This window comes from Ambystoma mexicanum, chromosome 9 (assembly GCF_040938575.1).
Source record: "Ambystoma mexicanum isolate Mex_15411 chromosome 9, UKY_AmexF1_1, whole genome shotgun sequence".
In the NCBI taxonomy this organism is placed as follows: domain Eukaryota; kingdom Metazoa; phylum Chordata; class Amphibia; order Caudata; family Ambystomatidae; genus Ambystoma; species Ambystoma mexicanum.
The window spans coordinates 106,600,669-106,627,269 of NC_090931.1; the positions used below are offsets into that span (position 1 = coordinate 106,600,669).

Here is a 26,601-nt window from a genome sequence, read left to right on the forward strand (position 1 = left end):
ACACCTGAATAGACTCCTAAAGGAGTGCACAGCCAAGACCCAGCAAAGCACCAAGAAAAATTGGTTGTACTGTTTGCCCCCCACCTTTGCATTGCGCAATAAGCCAGCGTCCGACCACCATTTAACGCCCCATGAGGTGGTGATAGGACGGCACATGCACCTTCCCCAGTCTCCTCCCACAAGAGCACTGAAAGGATCTGAAAATAGCACAGCTGTGTTAAGACAGGAAATGTACGATTACATTACTTCTGTGGTTGCTAGTGCTTTTATCTCTCGCCAGATACAGCGAATCCCAGAAGACGGCAAAGAGATGGACTGACGCACCACAAGACTGATCTAAACACCCAGTGAAAGTGAGTGATAGTGCTGGAGACATTTTATACATTAAAATGAAATGTGCCTAGATTTACTAGACCCCATGTGGTCGAGGAAGTGGCAGACCATGCCGTCAAGCTAGCAGGCAAAACAGTTGAAACCACCTGCAGGACATAAAGCCCAACAAGCAGTGGCCTCACCTGGCAACAAAGTCTGACCAACAGGGCCAAAGTTCAGCACCGAGACGAGCTGCAAGTGCGTTTTGAACTTACACGCCAAGGGAGACCCAGACACCCCATGGTCACAATCCCAAGCAGCAGGAGCAGCGCCTGGAATACTTTTACAAATCGACTAAGGATACACTTATTTGCTCTTTCTGCACATGCAAGGTCTATGTGAATGTTGTGGCGATTGTACTGTTGGCTTCACGCATGTTAACATCCACCTACCACCCACACACACACACACTTTCTAACGAGTTTGTCTACTATGAAGAGACCAAACCGATTCAGAGCACGACCCGGGAGTATATTACCTTGTCTTTGTAGAGTATTTGGCCCAAACACCCACATGTTGAGGACAGTGAGCCCCCGTGCTGGCCACATTGAGATCAGTAAGCAAGGTCTGGAAGGACGTATTTGCCTTTGCAATAAGTGTATTTGGTCCACAGGGCTTAAGGGCACTGACAATACTAACCCAGTAACGCACTTTCTTGCACATTTTAGATGGGCAACTATCACCAGGCTGAAGGATCAGGCAGCATAAGGGGAAATGAATGGAACAAGATCATTATGGCGTGTATTAATTCCCAGTGGATTGATGGGATTCATATTTTGGCAATTATGTTACTGCTACCGCTGTACCCTCTACAAACATTCCACTGACCGAAGCAGGAGGGACGACCATGTCAGGTGGACGAGAGAACACTGCTGGTAAGCAGAGGTAAGCACAGCGTTGACGTGCAGTGTTGACAGTCATGAAGGTAGTTGTATCTCAGACACTGCTGTGGGACATGGTGCAGACAGATGACAAAAGTAGGTAAGGAAACAACTGGGGAGAGCTGTGGTGTCTGCTTTTTAATCCTACGCCATGAGTGCCTCTAGAACTTTCATAGCAACCGAAATACCAGCAGCAAGAGCACAATGCCGGATGTATCTCACGATGGTGCAAACGCGAGGAAGATTTTCAAGGGAAGCACTGAGATGGATGTCCAAAGGAACATTCCCATACAAAGATAATTACATAAAGACAATAGACCCGATAAAAATTACTGGCAGCTGGATAAACCATACAGTACATAACTGATGGACCTAAGAAGGGAGAAGTTAGGTCCAACACATTGAAGGAACTGTCATGATCCTGGACAAAAGCGAAGGAGACTGGAGGAGAGCCTGGATGCTGGGAAAGACCACAGATACTAGTGTATGGACAAGTGTACAGAAACGAGGGATGGCAGGATGGAGTGGTGGGAAGCAAAGCACCAACACTGGCTCAGTCAGTGAACAAGGTGCAGGAAGTGCCTGAAGGAATGGGACGTGAGTGCCAAATCACTGACCTGGGCGGAAAATGAGTCTGGATCGGTGCTGATAATCCCCCTGAACACCAGCCAGTGTCAGAATAATGGCAAGGTTGAAGTTGGCGAGAACGTAGGGTGCAAAACAATTGACCACCTCACAGCTCTGAGGACTAACAGCAGTACTGAAGGATCACTATTGGGCTTGCGGGTCAAAAGCGTATGAGAAGCTGCCACCTGAATGGGGAGGAGTGTGCTCATTGGTACACATCAATATGCCCTCTTGTAGTACCGAGGACAGATGTAAAGCTTGATGAATTCCCAAAAATGGACAAGAGAAGGAATAGGTTGGTCAAGGTTGCACCAACAACCAAGGCCGAGAAGACAGAACAGGGAAGGATTGAGCAGAGTGAAGAGGGGAGGGAATTATTTCTCAGAAGCATCAGACTCTGCACTAGATGAGATCCCAGCAGACCACAGGTTGTTCAGCAGGACACAGATGATTTTAGCATCAATAATACCATCTGTGCAGACATACACGCATGCCAAGTAGTTACAGATCACCCGCTGGGAGCCGACGGTAACAATTAACTATGATGAATGGGATTAACGCAATAAAGAGCTTAGAGCAATAAAGTTGTTGGCGCTCCAGAATAGATATGTTCTAGATCTCCTCACAGCTATAGAAGGAGGAGTTTGCGCAAGGATAAGGCGTTTCTGTTGCACATTCACACCTGCCAACAACGAAGCGAACGGAACTCTAGCGGATGCAGTGGCACAACTGGCACAGATGCATGCCAAAATGGGCAAGAAACAGGGGCTGGCTGGTGTACATATGGTCATGGATGCCATCATGGCTGTCAGACAGACTGAAGGTGATAGCAGGAGATCTCGTGCTGGGAGCAGCATCCATGTGCGGAATCACAATCTGCATGGCAAGGTGCAAGAAAACAGCAGAAGAGGCTACTGGAATGCAGATACTGATGGATCTGCAAATAGGGGGAACGAAAGACGAGATTGTTGCTGAACGGGACAAGCTCAGATTGAAAATTGCACAGTAACTATTCCCAACTGAATCCATGAAGCTGGACAATCTGCACGATCCCAAGTACTATGAAGGAAGGTGGGTTTGGTGTAACCCCAAAGGAGTGTGCCGCTACATGCACTGGTCGTTCGACCACCACACATTATGGACAGGAATAACAGATACGGCAGCCCAGAGCTACAGGACTGTCAAAAGGATGTGGTTGACAGGTCGACCAGAGGGGGCACTGAAGAGTGATGGGGAATGCTACCACCCAGTCCTAGGAAATTAATGACCCAGAAGGAGGCCAGCAAACGCCCTAATCACCCATTCCATTTCAGATGTAATCCCAACGGACCGATGGTTGACAAGTATGTCAAGCGGTACCCCCTCAGCCAGCCCTACAGACCAGGTGCAGTACAATTTACTGCAGAGTGGACGAGGAGCCCCAGGCTGCAACTAAAGACACCTCAATTGACAGTCAATTAAAGCACCAAGAAGCCATGTTGCTGACATCGTTTGACATCAAAACAGCAGCTTTAGACATGAAGCACACATGCCATCCGCACACTGGGACATAAATACGCACTCAAATGCATGAACATGTGTACAGTTCTATATAGTTGTAGAACAGTCATTGCTTTTATTATTTTTGCCATTAGCCAGACTCAGCAACGCAGAAACCGCAAGAAGCAAGAGATCCTGAGTGAAGCTTGCAGACTCTTGCATGCAAACAACATTATGGAACTGCAGGAGAACCTATGGGACCCGACAGAACCAAGTGTGACTAACCTATGGAGAATATAGTATAGCACGAACACTGCAGACAATGCATTATAATGGTTTGGGGAAATTACAGCAGGCCACAGGCCTCTGCAAGAGCCAAGGCCACAAGATATGCATGACACTGAAAAGTTACACCGCAAGCAGAGAACCTCTGCAGATCCCAGGCCTGGGGACGTCAGCTCTAGCCAACCACAGTGCAGTATCATAGGGGTGGGTAGCAATGGGCAAATAACAATGGCAAGACCCTCACAATGCAACATTGTTAGTGACTTGGGGATGGACCAGGCCAGCCACCTGACATGGGAGAGCCAGTAGAACACGTATAGGTGACCATATAGGTCATTATGCTCCTAACAGCCAATCCCACACATCGATAGGTTTTTGGAGAGAGACCCAAGTAGTGACAGCGCAGAGACATAACTTAGTATCAAAATAGGCCCAAGAGCCAGTGAAGTTAAGATGTCCACTGATTTCTTCTGTTCCTGTGCTGATACTTGTTGGTTTTGTTTGTAACAAACTGCAGTTTGAACTTGCCGTTGACAAAGTCCTCAGTTTATCCTGTGGTAGATGTTGGGCCTTCCGAAGAGTCCACAAACTTCTATTGGCCCTCTGGCATACCTGGGAGTTGGTCCCCAACAAGAGAAATCAGGCAGTCAACTTGGGTCTACAATCCCCATGGAACGTATTCAGATTCACCAACTAACACGACTATGGTTGTTGGTTCTGTATTCTGTCCCTGCAAATGTACACTGGGAAGACAATTCACACCAAACACTACAGCTTTTCCAACACCAACGTTGCACGGGAAGTATTCTGACAGCACCTTCAGTCCACCAATCCCTTGATAGAAATTCTGAAAAAAATGTTTACCAAAAGCTACATAATGGGACTGAATGAGACTGGGTAGATTGTGAAACCATTATGCCATTAAATGATCCTACCACCACAGATGTGAACACCTGCATATAGAGCACACAATAAAATGAGACATTACAGACCAAGATAACCAATGAAAACTTTACATTCTCACTTATGACACATACGCAGTGATTTCCCAAACAGTGTCATACACCGGCACTTTTCACGGTTACCCTCAAAAGATAAATTGTGTATACACAGTAACTGCCTGTTGCCTTTTGCGCACAAGTTTACATTTGGATCTGACAGTGAACTGCTAAAGTATGTCACCCCTCGAGTCATCTGCCTACAATGGAGATTATATACCTCTGAACAGTCCTAGAATCTTCCCCAAATTACTTTAGAAAACATGTTTCAAATTAAAAAAGTGTGAAAGAATAAAATAGGTTGAAGCCCAACATCACTGCACAACTATGTCCACTTGATGTCAATTTTGCATTTATTGTTCCCTTCTTTATGTGAGGCAGTGCACATAATACTAGTTAGCTTTCAAACAGGAATTTAGGTTTTAAATATCACAATACTCTATAGGATGATTTCTTGAATTCATGCATGGAGTTATCCAAAGGAGCAAAAATATCCATCCGAACAATAAAGGGTGAATTGTCCCTATCCCCCACTGTATTTGGCATAGGATTTATTCATCTGTTAGGGAATAGCACTACTATATTACCTTCCCAAATAGATTTAAAAGTGATTAGGTTCTTTGAATGCCTTGGAGGAATGAAGCCGGTCTGCATGGAAATATTTAGCATTACAGAACAAGAACTATTAAACATCTGCATTCTCATGTCTAAAATCAGAGCTTATTAAGTGGGACAATGTAAATGGACAAAGCCATTTGGCATAATTCTCAAAGACACTACCAGGCGATTCTAGGTTTAGTCAGATTATGATTGTATATCAATTTATTGGCGCTTGAGGGTTCTGCTGGTCATACAATCTTTTTTTTTAAACCATTTGTCACTAATATGTATACATTTTACTGCATGGAATTTTCTGTATGCCTTTGTAGTAAATTTATAATGTACTAATTATTCATTTCTTTCTCTTTGTGACATCCGAGTAGTAGGATAACCTATATAGGGAGTACAGTAAACCTAGTAAGGCGACCTTGTAGTAAATGGACATTTGATTTTCGGTGTGGTCATCTTCCTGGTCCCTCCTTAACAGGCCATAGAAATGCTCCGGAGGAACACAAAATAAGCCTATAGTATTTAATGCAAGGAGCCAACAGCCTCTTCATAGCACTAGCAAGAAGTACAAAGATGAAAATGAATACTGCAAATCCCAGCTGGGGGTCACCTGCAATAACGAGCAAGTTTTTCCAGTGATGAAAGTGTGACCAGTTGGTTAGGTTATACGACTAGAGGTTTGTACACAGAATGAAGTACTCCTTATCATACGTTACAAGGATATTGCAAGGCACCGAGGAGTCCCTGTCCAGAGGTCTTGAAAATTGTACATTAAATTAAGCCTACCTCCTGTAAGGTGGACATGTTCCCAGCCCCTCTTAAGAATTCCTGCCCTCTTGTTTCTTGGGTAACCGTTTTTATAAATTGCTCTTTTTGAAGGTCGTGTACCAGAGTGTCTAAAAGAAGCATGGATAACGCCCCTGTTGAAAGAATCTTGAAGTTATAGGCCAAAAACAAATGTCCTACTTGTAAGATTTTTGACAAAGTGGCGTGTCTACAGTATCAGGATTTCGTAGAACAAGGAATTCTTGCCAGAGGACAATCAGATTTCCGTATGAATCATGGTACTGAGACAGTGCTCCTGTACTTGAAATCCAATATTGCTTGAGTCATTGACATGGGCAGCCAACTTCTCAAACTGTCAGCTGTGTTTGATTTGGTGAATCATGAGATGTTGGCAGATAAAAAGTGCTCAAATAAAGCTTAGTGATTTAAATCTTTTCTTGGCCCTACGATGGCACAAGTGGTAAAGGGGATTGTCAATCACAGGTTTCCCTTAATTGTGGGGTTCCACAGGGCTCATGCCCATCATCCCTTATTTAATATCGACTCAAGACCTGTGTGATCTCCTGGATGGTCGGTGTGCAGTTTGCAAAATTACACATACAACACTAAAATCATTTTGGAGTTACCCAGGTCATATACAAGGGATTTAGTTAAGGGAGGTCTTTGGCGCCATCAAGATTTGGATGGCAAACAAGTTTTAAATGACAAAATATGAAATACGGATTCTTGGAACTAGTGCTAAATTGAAAATATTGGACCCCAATATGGCTGCTTTTCAATTGAAGGCAATGACATGGTTGTCTCAGAACATGTAAAAACTTCTGGGGTCTTTTGCGACCCTCAATTAACAAGCATGTCGCATATTTGAGCTCTTCATGTGCCTATATGACGCATTGCTATGGCAAATTCAACCTTATTTATATAATAGGGCCTAAATTGCAGCGGCAATACACAAAATTACTGTAATAGTCTTTTGGTTGGCACTTCTCAAATTTAAAAAGGCTTCAAGTGATCCAGAAGGAGCAGTTCTCACAGCCTGTACTGGATCGACAGGCTCACATTTCTATAGCCTGTCAGAAAAAGCATTGGCTTCCTGTTCATGGAATACAATTTAAGGCCTCTAGAATGGTCTGTAAATGTTTGGCTAGTGATGCCCTGTCCAATCATTGTTCTTAAGAGCCCCTATTGGGTGCATTCTGCGATCAAATTAATTTTCTGGCTCAGCCATGCTTTTCATGGAAGAGTATTGGAGGGTCCATCTTTGAACATGGGCGCCCAGTAGATGGAATGCCTTACTGTGTGTACTTCGATCCATTCCATCTGTCTAAAAAAAAAAAAGGCTTCATATAGGAACTGACGAGTATGAGTGATGTTATTTCCCTCCAATGCTATGTGTTTTCTGTGGTACGCCTTGTGAGCGGCCGAGGCCTTTGGGCATGTTTCCGCAATATTAAAATTCCATAGAATAGAAACAGGGAAGTATAAAAGGTAAAGTTCCTTTATAAGGTCAAGGAAACCTAGAGGGGAAAAATCCTTTTAATCTGCGTTAAGGAATATTTTATTCATTTTAACACATGGCCATTCAAGGTCATTCCCTTTAGTACTTGGCCTCTTGTTTAATTGAAATAAAGATATTTAAGTTGTTGATCCATGCAATTAATGTAGAACCTATGGATTTAAAACCTATGCAGCTTTTCACTTTGCAAAGAATCGTGTAATTCGTTCAAAAAAGTGATTTGAAAAAACATTGTGCTTTAAATCAATATTGGCGCTTGCTCTGATGTACATTCAGTACATAAAAAAACATTGCAGAAATAAATAGCTGTAAAGTGCCACAGCTAATACTTTAAAAAGGTTGTCACAGCTACAATGAAGTGCTGCAATGACAGATTGAATTCTGCTCCGGGCTGGTTCAAGCAGTCAGCATTGTGACCTCACAATTGAACAGGAATGTATTACAGTGCATTAAAGGTCATTTTCCCATTTTAATTCAGTCGTGAAGTTAAGTAGCCTGCAAGAAAATAATTTACAGGCTTCTCTATGGATATTGCAGGCTGTATCTTATAGATTTATAAAAATCTATCTGGTTTGTGGCTTGGTGAAGCGTTCCACTTCCACACTGTTTCACCAGTCTGCTCCAACTTTTGCATAGTTACCCGTTAGAACCCTACGGACATTACTGCTGGATACCTAACATTTGGACACCGCATCCGTTTCCCTGGATTCCAGCACCTTTACACATTACAGTTGCCTGAAATTAGCAAAATATCAATGTGGTTGTGGAAGGACCAGTCATGACACGAGGAACAAAACTGGAGGGACCTCAAAAACCACAATTCAAGGCCCTAGGATGCACGGTTTGAGATATTTGAACCGCAACAAACTGCACCACACCAGGGGGATGAGACTGGTGGGGAGAGCGCACATAAGGGCCCCATATGCAGCAGCACAACTCCCCCCACGTCTGCTACGGGATATGTTAGCCAGCTACACGCCCATTCTCAGTGCCGTTTACTTCAGAGTGCAAAGCACACCAAGCAATAAGCTAATCGGTACAGCGAACTACAGATCATGGAGTTGTCATGTCTGTCTACAGAACCTGTTCAGAGAACAGGTATTTTGATAGTATATTATAAAAATATGAACGAAAAAGTAGGTTTTCATAAAAAATAGGGTTTTAAAGCATCACAATGACAATTTGGGAAATTACAAATTGATGCATCTTGCTCGCCAGCAAGATGTAACCTGGATCAAGAAATGACAGCGCAGGAACCAGGCTGACCCAGTTAAACAGAATGCTTTATTCTTAGTTTCCTAGATACAGTTTATAGGTGTGGGAGGGAAGGTCTTCAGCATCTGCAATGGTCCCTTTCCATACTCCAAGTCCCCAGCCGTCAACCTCAGAATCCCCAGGCCTTCAGCCTTTCCCATTCCACCAAACATTCCATGAGGCCTGGCTTGCACACAGTCATTCAAGATACCACACAAATGCAGGGATAAAGTCAACATTATCTTTTCTCACCAAGTAAAACATTCATATTGACACAAATTTCTTAAGATATTTGTGAACAAAGCACCTGGACTATGGCTTGCTCTTTCTCGAAAGCTTTACAACATCAAAGTCAGACTTAGTGATTCTTATGAAATAAATTCTTGTAAATAGCTTTTCTGTGATGAATGGCCACAGAACAACCACTTAAGAAAAAAGTTATTCTGTATTTTGCCATGAACCAGTGTTTTCCATCCGGTAGTCAAACTCAAATGAATACTAAATCTATATGATCCATAATCCAGAGGGATTCTCTGCTTTATAAGCAGTGGCCCAAAAAAAGCATACAGCACTCATGATTTTGTATGCATCCGTCACAGGGCTCCCTGGGACCAGGAAGTACACCACCTTGGGTTTCAGCAACAACCCATTTATTTAAGTAAACCTTTACAAGGTGGAAAATTTTAAGTAAAAGTATGCCACCCACACCTACAAAATGTGTTGGGGCATGGTTCTCCTTTGTTTAACTGAGTCTACCTACCAAAGGCAGACCACCACATCCTTGTTGGTTCCATGGGCTACTGAAAGTCCTTATGACTGGACATGATATGGCATTTTTAACGCGCCTATACACAAGTGTTTCAAGGCGTTACAAGGCAAGGAAGGGGGAGCAAAGACGACAGAATGATCTTACTAGGCCAGGTGACATTGAGATTGTGCAGGGGAAGGGGAAATGTGCAGGGGGAGGCAGTGCAGTACATGGGATCGTCAAAAATAAATAGAATAAATGAAACAAAAGTAAAAGTGCAGCCAGCTGGTGGCAAGTGCAAGGGTAAGTGCAGACTTAATCCAGAAAGGGGCTCTGTTCTCTTCGCTGGGAGATGTGTATTAAGGTTTTCTGAACCCATCATGACTCGAGGCTTTAGGGGTTTCCAGAAATGTGACAAATCAAAGGAATTCGCCCCTTCTCCCCAAGGGGGATCCTCCCCCTTTGAGGCTGGGGGGGGAGCCTGCTATGGAAAAACCCTCCCTATGGGTCAGGGCAAGAGAGACCTCATTGGGAGAGAGTCTCCCTTAGGGAACAAGGACTCCTGTTCCAGTGAGCAACTCCCTAAGCCATTTCCCATAGTGGCATACATGGATTGTCAGATTTGAACACTGTAGAATCCAGGGACTTGGAAGACAAAACTAAAATGTACCTTTGTGAAAAAAGATCTGTCTAAGACATCCATATAAAAATGACTAGACTGAAAATAGAGCAACACAGACCAAGGAGAGACGAAGTTGAGAGCGCAGATTGCGTCAGCAGGGGAAGCCCACAACTTTTAGAGGTGGCCGCAATGAGTATGAAATCTTGAGGCCCAACATTTACATAGTGAGAATCCCAGGTGATGACGCGACCACGACCCTTTAGTGGGCAGAGCACCCGTCAAACGACCCTGAAGCCACATGTATGAAACCGACATCCGCTTAACCACAGCCATAGCTGATCCTAGGGAAAGACGAGTGGAACACCGGAGATGGGAGAAGGAGAGCAAACTGAGAACCCAAGCCACTACAAGCCCCATTGAGTTTCCCCTGAAGAATCCAAGGTAACGGTAAAAACAGGAGAAACGGGAGGCTGTCCGCAAAACATTTGAAGCAGGAAAATCTCACCCCAGTACAATCAATGACACATGGAGTTTAAAGTCGATAAAGTTGAACTGAATTAACGAAGAAAGATCTGCAGCACTGGGGTACAAATACCCTGGGAATAGGGGAAGCACCCAATTGGTCAAGAAGTAAAGAGAATATCAGAATTCTGTGAAAGGGAAGAAAAAGCCCAGTGAATCACAATGGAAAATACTCAGTAAACCACCTGAGGAGAGGGGGAACCCCAAGAGCCAAGAAGGCATTTCTCAGCCAAGATGTTACATGGTATTGAACTCAAAAGCCTATAGCAACCTGAATCAGCTAGAAAAAAACAAGAGCATTGAAGAACCATCCCAAAAGGGAGAGAAAGACCCAAAGACATTGTGAAAGAGTGGCAAGAACTGATACAGGAGTGACAAGAGACTATTTAAGAATAGCCTACTAAAAAGGAATCAAGACAATCTATTGCCGTAATGCAATCAGGAGACATTCTGATCTTTAGGTTGGTTAGAATAGTGGTAGGGTCAGTTAGAACTAGTTTCTGGACAGCAGGATGATCATTTGAGTCTGACTAGCACTATAGTGATTTATAAAGGCTGGGGACACCCACATAATAGGGAAAGATAGGTCTTCCCTAATAAACATCAGTAGAATGTCCACAGTATCCACGTCCTTCCGACCCACCACAAACCCAACTGATGCCTGTCTAGTTGCAGCCTTTAAGGATTCCATAGCCCTTCATCGAAAGATTGTCTAATTGTGGGCTTTCCACTTGGGAGCTGGAGAGATGGCTCGAGAACTGATTTACCCTAGGCCCCTTCTGTGATTTCTCTCCTCAGCTCTCAGATATTCTACCCTTACTTCACACTCTAATCCTGCATCCCATCATCTTATCCTGCCTAGGGACCGTCACTCATTCTCCTTAGCCCCACATTGATCACCTGATATTCTCACACTGCCCTCTCCTCTGACCACCACCTCCAAGCGATCACATCACTTACCTCCAGAATACCATCTCCGCCCATGGAGGTTACCATTTCCATCACTTGAGGTTTTCAACCACCCCCCCACCCAGTCCCTATCTGTCATCTCCATAGCACCGCCACCATCTAATGTTACTAATGCTTCATTTCCTCTTCACCTCACCACCTCTTCGGGACAACCACTCAAGTTGCCACATCATCCTGAACCTTTGGTCTTACCACCTCCTACTTAACTCATCTTATCCTTTCAATGTACACATCACGTTACTTTGTGGGAAATTAGCAAGATTCACCCGGAAGAGCACTCTTTCCAATAAATTGGCAACTTGATCGCATACAGGTAAACCCCTTGGCTGAAGGTAAACTCAAGCACAGGATCATTTAAAAAGGATGTCAAAGGAACTTATTTAATACTGCAGCTGAAAATCTGTAAGCTTGCAACATTGTATCACGTGCATAAAACTGACATTCGGTGAAACAGTTGATTTACCCTTATTAAGATTTTGGATCTACCTACAGAGTTTTAGGTTCTCAGTGGGGAAGAGAGCCCACTATAATTGTCCAAGATAGCCTTTCAGTGATAGGATCAAGTCGATCAGGATTGTCTTGCCGTGAGCTACTGGAGCATTGACAGACAGGAGGGGGCTGAAGAGGTCACCAGAGCGGTCCTGCACTACTGCATTGAGATTGTCCCCTGCCATGTGACAGAAAAAGGACGGTGATCTGGGGATCCCACCCCCTAATAACGCCAGACTTAACATCCACTGGCTCAGGTGTGGGATGTTTGAACCCACGCATCGAAGCCCTGCAACATCATTGTGTATTACTGGCAGCGGAAACATCATAATGGCTGCCGGAAATCATGCTGCTGGCCAGAAGTCACCAGAAGGTGCACAGCGAAAACCTGACGGATAGGCCACCATCCACTTTTGCCTCTGTCAGTGTTAATACAGGAGACCATTGCCAGCCCCATCCTTTGCCTGCCCACAGAGCAAAAGCAAAGGAATATAGTGCTGTTAAAAATCCGTTTTAATTGATGTCAAAAATTGCTAAAATCATGGCTCACAGACCATTAAAAAGGTCCCACCTCCTTGTTGGGGGGTCAACATTCTCCCGCAAGAATCTACATGAATCTGAGGTCCACAGAAGTGCATCTATATTTGAACAAAGTATATTTTGAGGATTGCTTACTGGTAAGGCAGCTGTCAAAAAGGTGCAGTACCGTGACTCACCACTACCAGAAAGCCGGCGTTTTAAAACCAGTGTCTTTGTAAAGTTGAACATGGAGCCCAAACTACGCCAAAGGAAGACTTGCTAAGAGGTGGATACAATTTAAAACTAGATTCTGAAATGACTTGAAGGAAGCAATTGTTTCATGTATGTATTAAAAATGTGGGTTATATTGCAAGAAAAGACAATTTGTAGACATTGGTTGCAGAGTTAAAAAGTGTTCCCACACTGGGATCAGACAGATTCAACACCTCATTTCTAGACAAAGAAGCTTCCTTCTGCCCTTGGCAGGGATATTAACAGATTGGTGTGAACAGGAATTGGCCAAGGCACCATGGTCTGCTGACCTCAGTCAAGACAATAGACTCTTTCAATTGAACAGAATATGCTGATTTGGGTGAATCTGAACTGCTCTGGGGGAAGATAAGACATCTGATCTCAGTCAGAGCCAAGTTTCTAGGGGCGGGGACAAACCAATGGGTGTACTGCAGTGGAGGCAAATGTATGTTTTATTAAATTGCTTATACAATATTGTATCAAGCTGACAGAAATGTACAATTTGGGGATTCTTAATATGAAAAATGCACCCAGAATTTGAGACTAAGCTGGACATTGTGGGATGTTCTCAGGCCAAGCCCCATAATTAATATTGTGGATGCAGTGTTTATGCTAGAAACCTAAGAACTTCCAGTAATATGCTCAGAGAGGGTGTGTACCTCCATGTAAGATTTGATGCAAAATTAATATTGCAAAATCCATCAAAAGCGCAAAATGTCATTTCTGAACCCAAGCTCGTAGAAACATGCGACTTGAACCGAACTGTACCTTAAGCAATCTGTCATGCAATTTAGGTAATATTAACAAGTGGTGTATATTGCAAGTATGTGTTTTGTGAAAAAGATGATATGCTGTACGGACACAAAGGGGAGTGTCCTTTCCTTGAGCCATAAAGATGACACCTGATGACTCATTCTGACTCACAGCTCCGTTCGCCAGACAGAGGACAGAAAATCCTCTAACCTATCAGCATCCTCAGAGGGTTGGGCATAGAAAGTCAGCCTTCCCACCCACTTTCAAAAGACAAAAAGAAACAGACCCAGATAGACATTCATTTTCCACTCTTCAATCAATTTCTGCGCAGCACTTTGCCGGACGACTTCAAAGCCAGATAGATCCAGAGACCAGACTCTAGAACCCAGCTCTAGAACCTTAAGCAGGGGCCTAACCCAAAAGCTGAACTTTTCTCAGCAGGCCTCAGAATCCAGCAACCTAACCAAACTATTCAACAGGCGGGCGAGCTGTTCGATTCTGGCTGGAACCATATCCAGACCCAGAAAGCAGAGTCCAGACCCAGACCAGACCGCTGTGCAGTGCCGATAGCAGACCAGAGGCCCTGCTGTGGGCAGAACCAGTGCCAGAGACCATCCCGTGGCGAGTGAACCGCAGCCCAAACCTGACCAGATCTGTGACAAGGTCCATTCCCTTCAAACAAACCCAATACAAAATTCCAACTCCTTATAGTTTTTCCGTAATCGCCATCGACGCACTCGGAAAGTGCAGCGAATTGCAAACTAGCTCAGTTTCACCACTTGTAAAAATAGCTGCTTCTTGCTTTCCACTGCTGAAATTCGTTTTCACTCTGATAATCATTCATGAATCATTGCTAGTGTTGACCTGAACTAATTCAAAGTAGCTGTCACCTACCCTAAATCTCCTGTAGGGAATTAAAATCATTTTTAGCATATTTTTCACTTCATTGCAATCACATTTGAAAGTATTTGCCCTGTGTTTTAAAATCATCCCTGCTTCTCTAAGCTTGCTGGGGGGAACGGGAACTGAACTGCTTTTGATTGTAATCCTGAACCTGTGTGCCCTCATTTCCATCTCTTCATATTGCATGGGGGGGGGGAGTGAGTTTTCACAAGGGAAAAAGTGATCATATCTCTTGTTGAATCCATATCGAGTTTTATCTGTGCCTGCATTCTTTCCGCATCTTGCATTTCCTTGAACCATAAAAATATTCTCTGCTACTTTATCCTTCCTATTCCTACTCTTTTGATTAAAGAGTTGTCGCTACTGTAATTTACCCAATACTGATCACTGTTCATATTCATAAGTGTGCTATCAAATATTAATTTATTCATAAAAGTGTGATATATAGTTTAATTTTTCCAATAAGCCTTTTAATTTGCAAAACCTACTTCTTGGCTCAGTGAGGTCAGGGGGATTCAAAGAGGGGCGTTATATAAGGGCTCATCATCCAGATTTAAGAACTTGACAAAAATATATAAATAAGGGCTTCCATTGGGTATCCCAGACTAGGCATTGACTTAGTTGGGTTGCTGATTTGAAGTCACTTACACAGGGAAGCACCTGGTCCAGAGTCACCTCCTTTGTGGTCCCTAGAACCAGGACAGGGACTTCATCACAAGTCCTATAACGTAGCTGAATATTTTAGCAGTCAAGTACAAGGCTACATATAATCCATATGTCTCAGCAGGCCCAGCTCATCCGCCCAGGATTTAGTGCTCCGTTTCAGCTTTACTTTCATACTTCGAAAACACCTTGTGCATCGTTGCATGCATTTCTGATTTCTTTATCTGTACTTTTGAGTGGCAGACCAACTACTCACCATCCTTTTTATGAAGAAAGCTTGACAATGCCGATATTCCAAGACCTTACTCCATGGTATCCCTTTATGTGGCACTCCAGATGCTTTGGAACTCAATTCCCATGATCGCTGGCCAGCATAGTCCGTAGTGAAGGATCATGGCAGTTTTAGTCCCAAACATTTGAAGGGACACCTACTTGCCCATACCTCAATTATTCCCAAAATATTAAATTGGATTTATTATAGTCTCAACCCTCTTCTAAACTACAAATGTCATTGCATCTTTCTGCAATGTATTTGAGGGAGTAGTGCCGTTCTAAACCAGCTACAGTGAAACGATTGAGGACCCACCACTGATTTGTACAGTGATTGGTCTCTCTGATCAGGCCAAAGGCTGCTCTGCAACTAACCATTTTTCATAGGACTTAGTTTAGAAGTACATATGTAAAATCATCAACAGGGCTGGAGGTTCTCAACATTTTAGCAGTGCCACCCCCCATCAGAGGATACATTCATAAACTGCCCTTTCCGCCCAGTTCATTCTTATGCTCCATTCATCCCCTCCCTTTTTCCTGCATTGACCCCATTCATGTTCCTACATCTTATTTTAACTTTGTCCCCTAAAGCAATGTCAGCAGAAAAAAAACGTGGTTTCTATTCCCATCATAGAAGACATTTTTTGAATATTGATTAAGGAGAAACATTTGTCAATTGATTTTAAACCTTTTATACTCATTTCATTATCACTTCTGTTACAATTCTCAAAGATACGCATTGAATCGGTGTACAACTTCAAATTGATCCCTGCACGTTATCTTTAAGCCTCCGATGAAAAATCGGTATTGCTCGTCATTTTCATGGTTTGTCCAGTGGCGCATATTGTAAAACTCAAATGAAATGGCTTGATTTCAATCTTAATGAGTCGAAATGACTTATCAAAAAAGTAAAGCTAGGCAAAAGATAACCCTTCATCTAATTATATCTATGGTGTGAAAATAAAGTAATAAAAGAAAAGAGCCAAACTAGGTGCTGCAGAATGATACTTTAATGCGCTGTTTTTCTCACTAACCAATGAGGCAGGAAGTGATGTTGACAGCCGGAAAGTAGGAGCAGCAAAGGAGTGAAGTAGACGAGAGCCAGCTAAGGGAGGCGTGGTGGAAGGAATCAAGATGCAACTAACGGGTGAGGGGGGTAGGGGCATGCAGTTTTTGGACCATACGAGTTGGCAAGGTAAAGAGGATAGTGCGATGGGGGATCGGTGAGAAACGGCAACCCCACCTGAAAAACTCTGCATAAACATTTCCTGCATAAACATTTCCTGTAAATGTTAGTTGCACATCAGTAATTAGGGATTGTCATGTCAAACAATTTGGCGTCAAGCTTCGCACAAATGCTCCAACAGGTGCCTAAAATACCAGTCAGCGATTTATATAGCATCTATACACTGTTTCAAAGCGCTTCAATGAGCGAGGGAACATGGGAGAATACAGATACATTCTTACAAGTCCTTGAAACATGTCAGAATGTGAAAAATAACTCAAACAAAACAGATAGCACATGTGCATGGAACAAAAAGGGAGAGGGAGAAAGGAGACAAAACTAGCCTGTCTGACAATTGTTGCAGTGTAGGAGTGACAAGAGGAGGGGTAAGGAGCAGGTAAAGATGGGGTGAGGAGAGAAACAAGTGCCTATCATTGAAGGTCGACAACTGTTCAAGATAATGCTTGGGGAGGAGAAAAACAGAAGGGACGAGGGAGAGGAGAGGGAGGAGAGAAGGAGGGGGCACAGGGGGTAAAGGCAGGAAGGGGAGAGGTGGCAAGAGAGCAATCACAGGGGCAACGGGACATTAAGGGCAGTAAGTGAGGGATTGAACTAGGCAATGGCGGGGGCAGGGGAGACAACGGACACTGGTGGGGGCAGGGGGAACATGGAGACACTGGCAGGGGATGCACCACATTTATTTACATTATTCCAATGTGAGAGGATCCGCACTGAGGGTCTGGCATGACCAAATTGGTCTAGTTTATCAAGATTGTGCCATCAAACTGTGCTCCGTTACTGGTGGGCCCAACATATGTGGCCCTTTGCTATATGTCCACATAATGTGGTCGTGTAGATTTTACAAAGCCTGAGATTTCACATGAAACTGTCAATCAAGACCGACTTACATGTTTCCTCCATGTCCTTCAGGAGCTTCACCAAAAACTCATCCATTCCCGAAGCCATTTGTAACTGTCACAATGTGGTTATGATGAACAAACTGTCAGGGAAAACGCAAGAAACAAAACCTTAACCCAATTACATAATCACTGCTATGCCCCCAGTTATTTTCAAACTGGGGTCAATTTGCATTGCTGTACGTTTCTGCTGCTGTACATGTAGCACAGTACATTTATCAGATTGTTGGCATTCTGTCAGCAATTACATGGAAATAATCTCCCACCGTTATCACAATGTCACTAATATTTGATAAATAAAGGCATTTGCATTATGAAATATGCCACATTTGGTACTGGAACGGTACCTTTTGGTACAAAGATATATATTGGAGATAATTGTATTAATTTAAGCACAAAAAGGAAACCTGTTTTTAAAAACCCACTCATGTTTTAAAAATACTTCTAATGAAAAATATGAAATGGAAAATTAGAATTCTATCATTTGCAGGAGCTGCAGGAATAGAAATACAGATCAAAGATATTTGAAGAAAGAAAATTCTTTATGGAACATTATCATCAAATGTACATTTAGTATTTTACGAAAAGTTAATAAAAGCAGTACAGATAAATACAAAATCTATGCAAGGGGGCAGGTCAAATAAGTATTGCCCTTATTAAAATTCTTGATTCAGAAGAAATTCCTGGTTCAGAAGCTTGCAATCTTGGGCAAGGCCCGATTTCTCAGCACAACATTTCTCATCACCAAAATATCTTTACCGTTTCTTGGGCTGTGGGCTTTACCAGTGTCGCCATCATGAAAGTATTTAAAATGACCTGTTAATGGTGTTCAGCAGGCAGAATATAAATGAACCCTCAACCACTTGGGTGCAGAACTGGTCTGGGCTCGCAATTGTCCCATGCGATTCTGGCTAGTGACAAAAATATGGGGGACAGATGCCTAACCACAAAGTCTCATGCCCGTACATTGCATTTGCCTTTCGACTAATTGGCCCCCACACCTCGGGGGACCTGGTGACTATAGAAAAGAAACCATAGTTTCTTAAGATTTCCTTTAAACTTCAACTGTCACCTTTGTTGTGTGATGCAGAGGACAATGAACAACCCCCTGCCCCCCCAACAATCTGCATGCCACATGCCGTGTTGCCTTAGCCAGAATTTGGTCGCAATCCAGGCAAAAGCCGAGTATGTGGGCATTGCAGATAGCCACTAGGTGATATTCACATTATGATGTACGAGCCTTATAATCCAGCAAGGAGGGTAATGAAAATGGTAAGCAGTATGAGAAACAGCTGATCATTTTCCAAAATATCAGCACATTTCTTATATTGATTGCATGATCAGAAAAGTGTATGGGAGATGGACAACCGCATTGATTGAAACTGGTAGTGCCACTAAAAACACTGTGCTTTTGGAACCTCACCGCGTTGAGTTGGCTTGGAGTTGTGTCAGATAATCGGCATGGAAGGCTGCTTTCATCCCTGCTGTGTGCTGTGACTTAAACAAAAAACGACTTCATAAACCGCTGCCAAGCAACATGGCACTGGCACGCGAGTTGGCTTGGAGTTTTGTCAGAGTTTGGTCGGGTCAATGTAATCGAACAGCACCAGGACTAGATGCCAAGTAAGGCTCTGAAGTCCTGCTACCCCCTCCAGTGCATTCACTGATTATGCCAGTGCTACGGCTTCTACCCTTGATTACACTTCTGTTCTTCTACATGTGTTGGCCACCACCTATAGGTGTGCCATAGACATAACTTGAGACGCAATACAATGGCACATTGAGAAGTTTGCATTAAAGTGGAATGGCGAATGCCAATTCATCCTCCACCACAGGTTGACTACGATGCCCTGGTGAGCCCAGAGAGATTAGACTGTTACAGGCTTCCCAAAGGAGCCCCCATATTAAGGACAATCCTCTTGTAGCTGTTAAGGTACAAACGTCCAATTATTTGAATGCCAGAAGGCCACAGATTTTAAATTCTGTGAAAGAGGGGTTGAGTGTGGAGGAGGTTGGTTCTTGTGGGTTATAAGAGAGATTGTATTCCTGGACACTGCCCCTCCACAAGTCAACCAACAGATTTTTACGACTTTTTTCCAAAACACCCCTCTGAGCTGGCAATTCGGCTATCCCAGGACATAGTAAAGATCCAATCACTGACTGACAGATGAGATATAGCAATGTCTTTGGTTCAAATTTTTATAAATGAAAGTATACAGAAAACCTACTCACTGTAGTCAAGAAATATATCACACCTCCAGCAGTAGCAAAGCCAGTTAAAAGTGTGATTATTCTAGAGAGGGAGGGAGGCTCTTTAAGACCAGGCGTCCTATTCACTTACTCCTCTCCCTATGGATTTAACTAGGTGCCTGGAAGACTAATATCTTTTACAATCAATGGTGTCAGCCTCCAATTCCACTGCGTGTGCGGATCGATAGAGTGGAGAAGGTAACAGTAAAGACAGACATCACTACAGCTTCTCTCCTGTTATGGCACAGATTCAAAATAATGTCATCTGTGCTTACTGTTGCTTTAACACCCTTCACTAAACCGAGTCCATGAATGACTCAAAAATATCAAGCCATGCTACTAGCCACGATTCATTCTAAGCAGATCTTTTTGGAAACTTTTACAAATACGATTCAATCAAGATTGGATAAGGAAGCGGAACTAGTAGAGTGGCAATCACGACTTTGACCTGGCAAGAGGTGAAGAAGCCGTTAAAAACATGACTGCTATCTTGGATGCGATGAAATGGTTGTGCTCTTTCAATAGTGTGAATAAGAAGCTTGACATTCATCTAAACGCCCCGCTGAACCAATAAATCATTTTTCAGCTATGCCTTTGAAACTGGAGGATATGCTTAATCCATCAAGCTTGAATCCTCAAAAACAGTCAAAATGTCGGAAGGTGCAAGATGGGCAGGTAGTGCAGCATATTCCTCGACTGATCGAGAACAGTGCCTAGTAAATTGGCTGTCAATACAACGAATGAGATGGATTCCAGCCCTAGTTCAGTGGCTGAATGTGATCTATCCAGCAGATCTATACTAATTCTTAAGGAGGTATTGGAGGCCCCATAATCTCCCCAACCAGCAGTATCAAACAAGGGAGCTTCAAAACAGTTGTTACCAATGTTTGATAGATAAAAAAATCTAGAAAACGGGACCCAGCTAAAAAAATTCTAATATGCAACAGGGGCATAAACCCAAATCGAATGGATTAAGAATCTTCTTGCGAAATTTAAAAACTCCCGATTAATGCATCAAATTCCTCTTCATTGCAGAATTTCTCAACCAGGAAACGGATCTACAAATGGATGTAAAGCTCAGCAAAGGCTTGAAAACAAGCTACCATCCACCGAGGACCAATGTGCATTGCCAACCAGGCAAGATTAAGAGCAAGAACGTGCAACCTTTTTGGATTTATCAATTTACTCGGTTGAGGGGAGATACGCAAAAACAAGCTACCGTCCAACTCTGAGATAGAGGTGGACAAGGGCGTTTCTAACAACGGAGATGATCAGAAGACAAACTGCTATGCCACAAAATGAGAGAAATCTTTTATTGTTGCAGTCCTGGGGACGGAAGTGACATTTTAGTGACACTTGAGGAAAAGCAGCTTGTTACACTTGGGAGACATTTGTGTGATTGATAAATTACAAACCAACCATCAACCATGGGAGAAACATTGAGCCAATAAGAACCTTAGCATCTAGGCACCATGATGCCAACAGGGCTGGTAGTTGTGATTGAAAGACTTATGAAGGAGTGATTGATATTAAAACGAGCCATCTTTTTGAAACTCTTGCACCATACCCCCAAGCTTAGATATATCTAGTCTGACAAAGCTTGTTCAGTTTGTTGGAGACTAGATTGGATTATACTTCCTCTAACCTCAACTCTAGTGGGATCGGCTTTGCTAGAGGCGGCGTCATGCTTGGTCCCTCTTGGCTTTGGCCTATCGGGAGGCAAGCCAAGACATCCATTACAATCATCTAATGAGTTGAAACATCTAGGAAAGTCGACTTCAAGCAAACAATGCACGATAATAGTAGGAAGGAGTCACATTCGAATTTCTCTAGGACCAATTAAATAATCCAGGGTCTGTTCTTCTAGAAGCTGGTCAACCAATGATACAAGTGATGTTTAATCCTGCGAAAATAAACAAGGAGCATTGTGAAGCTACAGACAAAACCCTCTGAATCCAGGCGGCTCAATGGGAGAAACTAGGCAGCCAACCAGCAGGAAATTGTCCTGCAATGGAGGCAACAGCAGAGGTAACTCAGGATGGCACATGAATAAAGATGTAGTGAGGACCCACCACTCTTCTGGTTGTTGGTGACACTAAATCGAGGTGTTAGGTTCAGAACAGTAGCATATCAGCTTCAACAGTATTCAATTAACCAAAGCCCTGGCCCATCTAGTGGAACGACTTCATGCAGAAGGAATACTGGAACACTCATATCTAGGCAGCTGGCTCATATGCAAAGACCTTGGCCCAGACAAACTGACAGAAGTATTGCCTGCCCTAAGGACCTTTAGATGACCTTAACACCAAAATACCCTCCCAGTTCCACAAGTAGATGCTAGAATGCATAGGACCCTTATTGGACAGGGAGAAAGTTAAGTTCCTCTGAGAACAAAAAGGAAGAATCTACAGTGATGTCAAATCTCTTGTAAAGAACTCAGCCCAAGTCCCACATGGATTACAGATTTAGGAGGAAGATGGCCTCCTGTGCGCACATCTGTGGGTAAAGGCCCACATATGCCCACTGTTGCAGAACTCGGTCACTGGGATCCAGAATGCTAGGACCACACTGCAGATTATGAAGACTTTGTGACAAGGGAGAAATGGACAAAGCATTTGCTGTTTTGCTCCATTTAAACGAATTCTGAATGTATAAACCTTTGACTGCCAAACAACGCTCTGCCAGTGTCTCATGCACCTGCTGTGTCCACGAGCAGGCATTATGAACGTATTACCCACAGGCTATCCATTCTCTCCCCTCCTGGAGGATACAGCAGTCTTCAGAAGGACAAAGAATGTGTTTGCAGTGTACTAGGTGAACCAACAGGCCAAACCAAGACTAACACAGAATTCTTCATCTGCCCTGAACTACACCTCCACTGCATAAGGACTTCCCATGCACTAGGCATGCATGATAGGTTACTTTTAACAAGCTTAATACCCAGAGGTTTCTAAGCACAGACCCGGGAATCAAACCTGTACTGCTCCGTGTCATCTTGCTTCCAAGACGAGCACGTTGCCCCTGAGCTCTCCTCCCGAGACATGCAATACTATATGCACCCAACCCTTGTCTCAAGAGATTTGAGCCAAATACAAGAGTACGATGGCGCACCTATTAGTTTCTCAGAGAAGCACCCTCCTGCCCAAGTAGTATGTAAGGTCATGGGCCCAGAGGTGTGGAAGACACCCATTGCTTCACCTGGCATATACCCTTCCACCCTTTCTGGAATGTAATGTCAATGCAGAGAAAGTGAGAAATGTGTATTGCACCATAATGGAAAAAGTGTCTGCTCCTCCACCAGTCAGAAGGTACCCTCTTGGCCCTGCCAATAGTACGCTTGCCAAGGAGATCCCTTCACCACTTTTGTTGGCAAAGACTATTTGGCAGGTTTGCATTACACCAGTCCACAAATTGGGTGAATGGAGAACTTGGTCTATTCAAGTTCCAAGCTCCCAGTTTTTCAAGAGGATTTGGATCGTGACCACTGCTAGACTTCACTTCTAAAGTGTCATCTTTCCACCTGAATTTGTGTATTGTTCCATTAGTCTCCTTTCCAATCAATTGCAATGATGAGAAAGCCAACAACATTGTCTGAATGTGCGCAGAGATGTGGATTTGTATTTCTCCAAAACAGGAAACATCTGGAAGAGTCTGCATTTTTGTCCACTCGATCAGGATTCCACCCACCTCCACCATTATAAATCCAGAATTACAGGCCTAAAAATGCAAAGAAACAAATCAAGACTGGACTACCACCTACCGAATTGAAATGGACTATTGTCACAACTGCACTTGCATTGGAACCAGTGAATTACAGAGGACGCAATAGCCCACTGAGCTATATTACCGTGATGAGAACCTTTAACATGCTAGCTACTCAGTTTTCAAGTGAAGAATCAAGCAAAGGAGTATCAACCCACTAAGCCATTTTACTAAGAAGGGTATACTCCAAGTGCTTACTAACCTCCCATGATGGCACTTTAGAAATGCTTTGACAGGCGGCAAGAATAAAACAAAGTAGATATTACCAAATTACAAATGTAAACTGGCCATCAGTTGAACCCCCATATGGTATTTTATTTGCAGGTAACATGTTCCCATTTCGAACAACCTATCCCCACCAGCTCTACCCTTTCTCCATAGGCTCAGCCCCAGCCTAACCTCTCCTACTTTACAGTTGCATCCTCTCCAATTGCGGGTTTCATACTTACTCTTATATAAGGATTTGAGATAGGCCACAATTATTTAAAAGTTAGAAAAAGTTTCAAAGTGAAAGAAAAAAAGAGTCCTACTGGGACTTTAATTACACAGAATAATTCTCACGTGGCCCTCTACATACCTCACAGACCCACCTACGGTAGTAAATAAAGGCGCACACTGCTGGGGTGATGGCGACCTCACACATAGCTCTTAACCATTTGTATCACAAAGGCGGGTGAAAACACCCGATTTTGTTTTTGCCGGGTGAGAGGCCCATTGAAATGAATGGGCGTGCTGGAGGCTTGGCAGGTGAGTCCGCTGTTTACAAGGCGGGTGACACCCGCCAAAAGCGTGTGAGTTGAGAGCTATGCCTCACAGCTCCGCTCTAGCCAGCCTGGCTTTTCAGCAGGCATTTGGGAGGTTTCCATTAAACACAGTCCTACAAGTCCCAGCATGCAAAGAGCTGCTAAAAGTAAGTAAAGGCTAACGGGCCGGCGTGAGATGAGGGGGAACATGTAATCACCCTCGGCTTCCCCGTGCCCCCGATACCGAGGAGCGGAAGGGGTAGGGTAATGTGCGCAAGGCGGAATAGCAAAACTCTTTTGCATTTTGTACTGCAAAGAGAAGTACAGCTCTGAGATTCCCCAGAGGAGACGACGAATCGTCAGACGAGGTGTGTGTAAACGCGAAGAGGGGGACCCCTAACCGTGCACGCAGCGGCTGCAGCATAGTAAAAGCCAAGGCCGTGCCAGTAAGTGAGGGCCTCAAACATACTGTTTCCAGCGGCGCCCCGGAAACAGAGCCGCCGCGCGCCGAGCTTCTTATGCTTGAGCTTCCGCATCGACGACAGGACTCATGCAAGAAGAGCCCAGGCGCTGCACTGTTCCACAGCGCCCCCTGGGAGCATGGAGGAGGCGTGGCAAGCTCTGCTCCAGGCAACGCTTCCTAATTCCCGCTGCGCTCCCTGTTCCTGGCATGTCCCTACCTACCATTTTCTTTCTCTCAAACAGTATTGGAAATGACAAAATGTACTGAGGAAACTCACTGCCCCTTGCGCTTCGTGCACAAGGGGGAGGATTGGCGGGACTGAGGGACAAAATGCCTTGGATCACTTACCGGGAATCTTCATTACACCTTGTCCTATTCTTCCTCGTTCCCCTACTAAAGTATGAGGTGACCCAACTCCCACAGGAACACCTCTTCTATTTGAACTTTCCCTTAGCCACGCCCCTCCTGCTCCCGCCTTTAGGCATAATAGTCCGTCCCCCCACCCCCCCACCCCCCCCAGCCACAATAGTAAATAGCACTTCCCGAAAATCTCATTTGACAATGGGGTAGGGTGAGGTAGGAAACTCGTACAGGGACGAGGAAGAGTAGGAATAGGCGTAATGAAGATTACGGATAAGTAATCCAGGCAGTATGTTGTATAATGCTTTCAATGAAGACAGGAGCCTCTGATCTTGTGACGTTGTATTTATTAACTCACAAGCTTTATGCAGTGTGCACACAACGTGTGTGCCTTAATGCTAAGGGCCAACAGGCCTAAGGTGGCTGGGAGAATGTATTGCTGGAGTCTCTGTCCAAGATCTGTAAGGAGCGGGCCCCGTAGCAGGAGGGCTAAGCAGGACGCTTCTTATCGAGTCCTCCTCTCGTCCCGTAATGCGCGCGAAGCGCGCTGGGGCGGAGCTTGAGCCTGCAGCGAGATCTCCTGAGAGCGCGGGCTCTCGCGATGTCTCTACACATCTCCCTTTTTCAACGCACACCGAACTCATTGTAAAACATAGTCATTATATCTCACCGGTCTTCTGTGTTCCCTTCTAGGACGATCATCAGTTTGGGTGCAATTCTCTTGTTGCTCCTGATCGGGATCTGCACCCAGTGCTTCCGGTTCAAACTCGGTTTCAACCCTCTCTCTGTCGTCTCTTTCTGGTTCTCTTTCTTCGCCTGTTCCATAGTCTCTTTCGGTTTCCGTTTGTGATCTCTCCGGGGTCTTCGCTCTTCCTCGATTCTTGTGGTATAGTGCCACTCTTTCAAGATTCCACGCTCGCCCGTCTTCCGTGCGGATGTGGTTTGCTCCTTTGTGAATCACTTTGATGGGTCGGCTAAACCGAGACCCTGTGCTTTGATCTTTCTTCGGTAACTGGATTTTAACCAAGTCTCCCTTTCCGATGTCTGACGTCTGCTTGGTTCTTCTTCTTCGATCACTCCATGATTTCATGCGTGCCTTATCGCTTTCGATTCTCCAGACTACTTCTGCCATGTCCACCGCTTCATCTTCTCGTATTTTCGACAACCATGGTGGGATCAGCGTGGATGCCGCACTCTTCCCTCTCAACATTTTGAACGGGGATATTTGGGTGATCCCATTTGGTGTGAGTCTGTGGGCTGCTATGGCCTCCTTGGTGGTTTTGAGCGGGTCCATGCCCGAAGCTGTTGCCAATTGGATTGCGCCTTTTATGAACCTGTTGGCCCTCTCAACAAGCCCATTTGCT

General features: G+C 44.1%; 1 protein-coding gene across 5 annotated transcripts in view; it reads right to left on the reverse strand.

Annotated features, from left to right (window-relative positions):
• The window catches only part of LOC138487710 (tetratricopeptide repeat protein 12-like), a 466,792-nt gene extending 441,459 nt beyond the window's left edge, over window positions 1-25,333 (reverse strand). For 3 of the 5 annotated variants that reach the window (XM_069614244.1, XM_069614242.1, XM_069614240.1), the window contains exons 1-2: window positions 24,884-24,952; window positions 17,651-17,742 (exon numbers count right to left, since the gene is read on the reverse strand). Coding sequence is in view for 3 of the 5 variants with exons in the window: in XM_069614242.1 (XP_069470343.1) it covers window positions 17,651-17,708 (58 nt within the window). In the remaining 2 variants the exon portion in view is untranslated. Of the gene's footprint in view, window positions 1-17,650; window positions 17,743-24,883; window positions 24,953-25,225 lie in introns of those variants that run through there. The other 2 variants (XM_069614243.1, XM_069614241.1) reach the window with 1 other exon arrangement.
• Window positions 25,334-26,601: the final 1,268 nt, after the last annotated feature.